The sequence below is a fragment of the Loxodonta africana genome, chromosome 4 (assembly GCF_030014295.1).
Source record: "Loxodonta africana isolate mLoxAfr1 chromosome 4, mLoxAfr1.hap2, whole genome shotgun sequence".
In the NCBI taxonomy this organism is placed as follows: Eukaryota; Metazoa; Chordata; class Mammalia; order Proboscidea; family Elephantidae; genus Loxodonta; species Loxodonta africana.
In genome coordinates this window covers 66,718,460-66,727,776 of record NC_087345.1, presented here as the reverse complement: position 1 = coordinate 66,727,776, position 9,317 = coordinate 66,718,460, and the positions used below count along the sequence as shown (strand labels likewise).

Sequence of the window (9,317 nt, the reverse complement as noted above, 5' to 3'; positions counted from 1 at the left end):
CAGAAGAGGGCATGGAATGAGGGATATTGCTGGTGATGTTGGATGGATCTTGGCTGAAAGCAGAGAATGCCAGAAAGATGTTTACCTGTGTTTTATTGACTATGGAAAGTCATTTGTCTGTGTGGATCATAACAAGTTATGGATAACATTGGGAAGACTGGGAATTGCAGAACACTTCATTGTGCTCGTGAGGAACCTTTATGTAATGCAAGAGGCAGTCGTTTGAACAGAGTAAGGAGATACTCGGTGGTTTGAAGTCAAGATAGGTGTGCGTCAGGGTTGTATCCTTTCACCGTACTTATTCAATCTGTATGCTGAGCAAATAACTCAAGACTGGAGTATATGAAGAAGATGAGGCACTAGGATTGGAGGAGGACGCATTAACAACTGCTATATGCAGATGGGAAACCCTGGAAGCAGAGCCACGGATGCTAACCAAAAAGTCGGCAGTTTGAATCCACCAGGCAGTCCTTGGAAACCCTATGGGGCAGTTCTACTCTGTCCTGTAGGGTAGCTATGAGTTGGAATCAACTGCACTCCCTGGGTTTTATATGGAGACGACACAACTTTGATTGCTGAAAGGAAAGAGGATTTGAAGCACTTACTGATAAAGATCAAAGACTACAGACTTGAGCATGGATTAACATCTCAACATAAAGAAAATAAAAATTCTCACAACTGGACCAATAAACAACATCATAGGAAATGAACAAAATATTGAAATTGTTAAGGATTTCATTTTACTTGGATCCAGAGCCAACATCCATGGAAGCAGCAGTTAAGAAATCAAACGGTATATTGCATCGGGCAAATCTGCTGCAAAAGACCTCTTTAAAGTGTTGAAAAGCAAAGATGTTACATTGAGGACTAAGGTGGGCCTGACCCAAGCCGTGATACCATCGGTTGCTTCATATACATGTGAAAGCTGGACAATGAATAAGGAAGACTAAAGAAGAATCGATGCCTTTAAATTATGGTGTTGCTGAAGAATACTGAATATACCACGGGCTGCCAGAAAAAGCAACAACTCCGTCTTGAAAGAAGTACACCCAGAGTGCTCCTTGGAACTAAGGATGGCAAGACTTCATCTCACTTACTTTGAACATGTTATCAGAAGGGATCAGTCCTGGAGAAGGACATCATGCTTGGTAAGACAGAGCATTGGTGTAAAAGAGAAAGACCCTCAATGAGATGGGTGGACGCAGTAGATGCAACGATGGGCTCAAACATAGTTATGATAGTGTGTATTGTGCAGGACCAGGGAGTGTTTCGTTCTATTGGGCATTCTGTTGCTGTGAGTCAAAACTGACTCGAGGGCACCTAACAACAATAACATTATGTATCATAATCTAATAAAACCATCTGGAATCTATACACACCTTTCCAAAAAAGGATAAAATACATACATCGCACCAAATAAACCTGGAATACATAGAAAATTTCTAGGGAAAAAAATTCTCTGCCCAAAAAGTATGCTTACTTGTTATTTTTAAATAGCTTGCTCATTAAACTCACCTCAAATGAAATAATAGGGTTTTAATAGGATGTTATCCCTACTTATCACTCCTGCTCTAGGGGAAATAGTTGAAGGACCAAAACATCTCTTCTGTTTAGTATTCACATTATCATGCTGTCAGTTTGGTTCGAGGTATCAAACAAATATTTCCTTATCCCATCCCAAGAGAGTGGAAGTCCAGAAGTATTGAGATATTTAAAAAGAAAAGTTGATCTCGCCAGCAAGAGACTGAGACAGCATGGATAATAACTAGATGTTCTTCGGCATTGAGCCAGAGAGAAAATAAAGGGGACTAAAGACTAACGTTTTAAACTGGCTTCTATTTCTTTGGGTTCTGAAAACCTGTCTGTGTATTTATTATGAAGTAACAAAATTAGACCTAGCTTCGAAAATGGAATTATTTGATTTTTTTTACACAAGGTCCCCAACCAGTCATTTACAACCAAAGCTGGAGTATTATTTTAGAGGACAGAGAGACTGCTATTGAGGATAATTAAGGGTAACTACGAAGTGATGACATTTTGTGTGGCTCAGAATCTGTCTTCATGGGCTGGTCCAGAAGGACAGTTGTTTTGGAGCTCTGGGAGCTTTTTCAAAAAAAATATACACAGCATTTTTCTTAAAAATGTGCACGCAACAGGGGACTGGAAAGAGCTGGAGAAAAATGTAGAACAAAACTGTAACTCAAAAAGAATGAGCAGACTTGCTGGCCTGACAAAGACTGGAGAAATCCCGCGAGTATGGCCCCCGGACACCGTTCCAGCTCAGTAATGAAGTCACTCCTGAGGTTTACCCTTCAGCCAAAGAGTGGACAGGCCCATGGAACAAAATGAGACCGAAGGGCCACACCTGCGCAGGGGCAAGGATTAGAAGGCAGGAGGGAAGAGGAAAGCTGGTAATAGGGAACCCAAGGTCAAGAAGGGAGAGCATTGACGTGTCAGGGGGTTGTTAACCAATGTCATAAAACAATACTTGTTCTAACTGGGAAACCCTGGTAGCACAGTGGTTAAGAGCTGTGGCTGCTAACCCCAAAGGCCAGAAGTTCGAATCCACCAGGTGCCCCTTGGAAACGATATGGGGCAGGTCTACTCTGTCCTATAGGGTCGCTATGAGTTGGAATCGACTCGACGGCAACGGGTTTTGCGGTTTTTGTACTAACTGTTTAATGAGAAACTAGTTCTGTAAACCTTCATCTAAAGTACAATTTTTTAAAAATGTACACATCCTGAGAGGATTATTTTAAAGGTAGCATTTAGTTGAATATATCTCTGTGGGTGTATTTGATTTTTCAGGTCTCGGTGCTTTATGATAACCCATAATGCTCTAACATGGAAATGGAGGCAAGGCATTGTACAAAAGAAGTTGGGAAAGTTGTTCACAGCACTTTATTTATAACTTTAAAAATTGGATTTATGATGGTAAAAACTTTACAACATTAACAAAAAATGTCTAGAATAGGGAAATGGCTGAGCAACAGGATATCAAGCTATATACAACTAAAATGACAGGCACATGTGTTCATGTCCATTTGTGGAAAAGTGCATATAAGATAATTTTAAGTGAAAAAGATGAATATGAAATAGTGAATGTACGCAAAACTATTTCGTGGAATCAAATGTATATTAAAGATCAGGGCTTACTTTGAGCTATGTGTAATGAACGTTCAATAGTTCGTTTTGTTTTTTTCTTTGGAGTTGCTCTGATTCAAAATAAGGAGGACATTACCATTTTGGAAACAATGCAACTTTTCAATTCTTCCTGAGTCAGGTGTTTAAACAATGTAACTTCTTTCATCATTTTCCTATAGATAATGCTTAGGTCATCAGGATCTGTATGTTCAAACATAAAAAACAAAAAACCTTTTAATGTCACGGGATAAACAGTTCCTGCTTTCCGCATAGTTCAAAGGGTGGAGCCACCAAACCATTAGGAAAAGGAGGAAGTTACAAGATGTTAAATACTGGGACCAGCTCACCCTGGTCAGCAGAGCCTTCTGACTTCCCAGTCAACATGAGGGCTCTCCTTATTCTGGGGCTTCTCTTCCTTTCTGGCACTGTCCATGGCAAGGTCTTTGAAAGGTGCGAGTTGGCCCGAACTCTGAAGCGACATGGACTGGGTGGCTACAGAGGAATCAGCCTGGCAAACTGTAAGTCTGCTCTCCTTCTCACAGAGATAACCCAGGGAGGATGATAAGAAGGGGCTCAAGAGACAGAAAGGGCCACATAAACCAGAGACTACATCAGACTGAGAACAGAAGAACTAGATGGTGCCTGGCTACAACCAATGACTGCCTTGACAGGGAACAACAAAGAACCCCTAAGGGAGCAGGAGAGCAGTTGGATGTAGACTCCAAATTCTCCTAAAAAGACCAGAATTAGTGGTCTGACTGAGACTAGAAGGACCCCAGTGGTTATGGCCCCCAGACCTTCTGTTGGCCCAGGACAGGAACCATTCCCAAAGCCAACTCTTCCTACAGGGATTGAACTGGACAATGGGATGGAGAGGGATGCTGGTGAGGAGTGAGCTTCTTGGATCAGGTGGACACTTGAGACTATGTTGGCATCTCCAGTCTGTAGGGGAGATGAGAGGGTAGAGGGGGTTAGAAGCTGGCGAAATGGGCATGCAAAGAGAGAGTGGAAGGAGGAAGCGGGCTGTTTCATCAGGGGGACTGCAATTGGAAGTATGTAGCAAGGTATATATAAGTTTTTGTGTAAGAGACTGACTTGATTTGTAAACTTTCACTTAAAGCACAATAAAAAGTAAAATATTTGCTGGAAAACAACACACGAAAAAAGAAGGGACTCTTAAGAGAGTGAACATATATATTAAAATCTCATTGGTGTTCGCAACCTTAAAATGGTTAAAAACACCAATTTGTTCCTTTAAAATCAGAGATACTAGATTCAGGCATAAGGGCAAAAAAAAAAAAAAAAAAAAAATCCCTGCTGCCTTCAAGTCGATTCTACTCATAGCAACCCTATAGGACAGAGTAGAACTGCCCCTTATGGTTTCCAAGGAGCACCTAGTGGATTCGAGCTGCCCACCAAGACAGGGCAAAATTCCTACCATTTTAAGTACAATAGAACCTGTTTGTGCTCTTCCAGTTCCACTGGGTTTGCCAGTTGCCTCTGCTCAATGGCACAAGTAGGCTGACTAAAAGATACATTTGAGGCTCTGGGAAATCTCTGCCAATTCCTCCTTACGTGACTCCAGAGAGCCTAGAGTGATGCAGTATAGTTTTAAAGATTCTTCTGTCACAACGTGGGATTTTTAACATTAACACTAAAAAGATGTTCAACTCTTAATACAGGGCCAGTAGGAAGCTATTTCTCCTCAGTAACTGTGCTACATAAGAATCCCTGAAACTCAGCATTAAATAATTTTTTTCATTCTTACTCACATGGCTGATTAACTATTTTTCATTTTCTTCCACACAATTCAAGATGTGCCCAGAGTCAAAAGTTGCTTTGTATTTTAGTCCATATTTGCCAACATCAGTACTGTACTTTTCAGATTGAATTCAAGAATTTCCCATCAGTAACTATTTTTTAATAAATAAGTAAATGAATGATTTGATGGATAAAATATTCCTTTCTATTCTATAGCTCTTGTCTTGCAGAGTCTGCCTTTATATTCAAATGCACTGTTAAAGATTTTAAGAAAATTTTTGTCTGTCAGAAAAGCATTTGTCCATCAGTCTGGAAATTCCTGGGTGGTGCGAGGGATTAATGCACTCAGCTGCTAATCAGAAGGTTAGAGGTTTGAGTGCACTCAGAGGTGCCTTGGAAAAAAGGCCTGGCTATCTACTTCTGGAAAAATCGGCCATTGAAAACCCTACAGAGCACAGTTCTACTCTGATACACGTGGGAGCACCATGAATTGCAGTCGACTGGAAGGCAAATGGTTTAGTGCTTTATGTATCTTGTATGAATGAAAAAAATCCACTCAACATTCTAGGCTGAATTTTGCCTGAGGAATAGGGGAAGGGTAAAAGCATATTATCTTATATATGCTTTTAAAAGTATATTGTTTCATTAATATTACAAAATTATTTGCATTGTAAAAAGGACTTTCTTAGGAGCCCTTTAACACTAAAGTGTTAAAATACTTTGCAAGTTGAATATATCTTTATACTTAAAATATAAGTGATTTGGCATTGCTTGTTTGTTACTTTTCAGGGGTGTGTTTGGCCAAACATGAGAGTAATTACAACACCCGAGCCACAAACTATAATCCTCCAGACAAAAGCACTGATTATGGGATTTTTCAGATCAATAGCCGCTACTGGTGTAATGATGGCAAAACCCCAAGAGCAGTTAATGCCTGTGGCATATCTTGCAAAGGTAAGACAAGATAATACATAAGGGATGGCACAGGACCCATCTGGTTATACTTGTTAGAGATGCAATACAAATAAAACAAGCCTTGAAAGGTTCCTCACAGACCTGTAAGAACTCCACCTCAAATTCTAGATACTCCTAATAAGTTATTTTGTGGATTTGTTTATTTGGGGTGAAGCAAATATTGTGTTTGAGCTCATATAAAAATAAAAATAATGTATGGAAACTTTTGTGCACGAAATAAGTTATTACAAAATTAATATTAAATTTTGAAATGTTAAATCCCTAATAAAGATTAGTCTTAGAATATTCTTCTTTTAAAATCCAGGTAATGTAACTTTAAAAAATATTTTATATTATATAATCTTCTGTGGTCATTGAATAAAACTTAGAAAATATTAAGAAACAAAATCGCCCATTATTTTACTACTTGAATTTATAACCACTGTTAACTTTTTGATGTATACTTTTCAAGACTCTATGTCAATCATGTATACAAATGTAAAACTATATCTCGTGCACATTTACCCACAAACAAACATGTAAGCAACGTATGTTTTTACAAAAATGGAATTGTATTACGTATACTGCTTTTTGACTCTTTTTATTGTTTAAAATTATTTCCATGACAACAAACACAAAACTTTATTATCATTTTTAAAGGATGTATAGAATTCTCTTACACGAATATTGCACAATTTATTGATTCAACTCCTATTGGAAACACTTAAGCTGTTTCCACTTTTCCTGTTTGTACATTACTGTGAAAAGCCTTGTACATACATCTTTGGGCTCATTTCCTAGAAGTGGAATTGCTAAGTAAAAATATTACTAGGCAAGCTTTTTTCGTTTTTTTTTTTTTTTTACATTGCCTATTGGAAACACCACCACCTGTATTTGAAAGAAATACAGCCAGATTGCTCATTAGAAGCAAACTGGCAAGACTTAGTCTCACTTACTTTGGACGTGTTATCAGGAGGGACCAGTCCCTGGAGAAGTACATCATGCTTGGTAAAGTATAAGGGCAGTGGAAAAGAGGAAGGTCCTCCAGGAGATGAATTGACACAGTGGCTATAACATTGGGCTCAAATATAACAACGATTGTGAGGATGGTGCAGGACCAGGCAGTGTTTCATTCTGTTGTACATAGGGTCCCTGGGAGTCGGAATCAACTAGATGGCAAGTAACGACAACAGCAAGTACAAACAGGACCTAAGATCATAAAAAAGCTAAAACCAAACCCACTGCCATCAAGTTGATTCCGACTCATAGTGACCCTGTAGGACTATAGTGCCCCTATATGGTTTCTAAGGAATGCCTGGTGGATTGAACTGCCGACCTTTTGGTTAGCAGCCATAGCTCTTAACCATTACGCCACCAAGGTTTCCACAGTAAGAATTTCAGAACTCCGAACAACTTGGTAAATGATAAACAAAATGCTTTGTTGGAAAGTTCTCCTCCTATTCACAGATATGTGGACTCTTGTAAAATGACTTCCTAGTATTCCTTCCTCAGCTTAGTAAAGCTGACTAAACCTAAACTTACAATGAGATTTGCATGAAAGCTGTTTTCATTCCTTACTGCCTCTTTTTCAGCTTTGCTGCAAGATGATATCACTCAAGCTATAGCTTGTGCAAAGAGAGTCGTCAGGGATCCACAAGGCATTAAAGCATGGTATGTTTTCAGTCATTAAAGGGGTAAACTATTTTACACTGGTATTGATTTGTGCGGAGAGCAGGTTTTCAAAGGCCAGAGTATGCTACCGAGAACTAAAAGTTGTGTCTTTAGATTTATGCTGAACATTGTATTACCTCAGTTCTTGAGGAAACAGTCTACCTAAACTATTTCAGACTCTTACTCTCTGCATCATCAATTTATTTTAGGGTTTTTTTTTTTTAAGAGTTTCTAAGATTCTCCACACTGTCTATGCTTGTAATATCTTGAAATTATTTTTAGAACAAGGAAACATGTAACGCACTTTGTAGTTGCTGATGTGGAAGGCACGTATCTCAGTGTTTGTACTCACCATTCTGATGCTTTAGTGGGCCTTTGGGGAGGAGTGGAGTGCTTTGTATATCTCCATTTATTAAATAATACCTGACTCTATAGCATATAGCTTATTTATTGGTAAAATACTTTGTTCCCCAAAAGATTTGAAGTATGTATATACAATGAACATACTTTAACCTTTTTATGGTTTGTTTGACCTTTCTCTACAGGGTGGCGTGGAGAAACCATTGTCAGAACCGCGATCTCACTCAGTACGTTCGAGGCTGTGGGGTTTAACTGTGGAGTTTTCGTTCTTCAGTTCGCTTTTCCTCTTTCTCATATTAAGGGAGTAGTAAATAAGTGAAAGGTCACACTACTTTTCTTTCCCATTCAAACAAGGAAATTTTTTTACAGAAACTAAACCGAGCAGGAGCAAAATATGGCCTTTTTCCTAAGGCTTAGTGGTTAATAACGTGTGTACTTCTTGATATTACACCTACAACATTTTTTAGTTTGCGTAAAAGAACTAATGCTGGTAGAAATGAATCTAAAGTCTTGGTTCACAAATACATCTCTGATATATTCAGTTTGTAATCAAAGAAATAACCCCGACTCAAACTGGATAATACAGTTAGTCCACAATATTAGATAAAAATGTAATAGAAGACTCTCTCAAAATAAACTGATCTCAGGCAGAATCCCAACTGCGTAGGCATACAATGCCTCCAACTGTTCAGTCATCTCCAAATGAGACGGCCACTCTTTGTTGGACAATCTCAAATTTAAAAAGGTACAGAACGCCAAATGGCTAAAGTGGAGATTGCCTGAATGAATAATTTTGTTTTCATGAAGTGTGTGACCTTTGGTTGAAATTTTTTCTGAAAAATATTGTTTTTATGCAGCTTTACAAATAGACTCACAATTTCAATCTGTTTTAGTCCTTTAAAAACCTGTCCTATCTTGAGCTGTAAACTTCCACTTAAAGCACAATAAAAAAAAAAGTTAATTAAAAACTGTCACATGCATCTTGCTGATTACGAAGGAAACACAAGGAAAGATTAGATAAGCTGTTGCTATTCTTTAATTTTATTAATGTAGATTCATGCCTGAAAACTAAATCCAGAAGGCAGATGTGTTTGCAAGTATTGAAATGCTAATGAACAACAGCTATGAAATTATGCACATTGTAAAAAAAAATGTAAACATGGTTATTAAAGGCCTTGCAACTCACACCTTTGTCTGTTTATTTAAGACTAGAGTCTTTGAAGAAAAAAAAATTTGAAAAAAATGATTTAGCACTCTTAATATATGTCCTATATCCTCACTTGCACCCAAACAGCTGGATATTGCTACAGAAAAATACACAAGCATGCTGATAGTTCTCACTTTAAATTCATCACTACAAATCTCAAATGAACACTCAAACTTGTCTGGCCATCTTAGTTATTTCTCTGCAGTCCTTCCCTATTGCT

At 38.3% G+C, this 9,317-nt stretch overlaps 1 protein-coding gene across 1 annotated transcript; it reads left to right on the top strand.

Annotated features, from left to right (window-relative positions):
• The first annotated feature begins 3,477 nt into the window (after positions 1-3,477).
• LOC100667364 (lysozyme C, spleen isozyme) lies at positions 3,478-9,091 on the top strand. The gene is made up of 4 exons (XM_003405200.3): positions 3,478-3,662; positions 5,695-5,859; positions 7,452-7,530; positions 8,076-9,091. Exons 1-4 carry the CDS (start codon positions 3,527-3,529, stop codon positions 8,140-8,142), a joined length of 447 nt encoding a protein of 148 aa, XP_003405248.2. The 5' UTR covers positions 3,478-3,526; the 3' UTR covers positions 8,143-9,091.
• The last annotated feature ends 226 nt before the right edge of the window (positions 9,092-9,317 follow it).

Bases quoted from the DNA above. Each gene is read 5' to 3' on its own strand.
- LOC100667364 (XM_003405200.3), top strand. From the start codon at position 3,527: ATGAGGGCTCTCCTTATTCTGGGGCTTCTCTTCCTTTCTGGCACTGTC. The intron at 3,663-5,694 runs GTAAGTCTGCTC...GTTACTTTTCAG, and splicing joins AGGAATCAGCCTGGCAAACT to GGGTGTGTTTGGCCAAACAT. The intron at 5,860-7,451 runs GTAAGACAAGAT...CCTCTTTTTCAG, and splicing joins CTGTGGCATATCTTGCAAAG to CTTTGCTGCAAGATGATATC.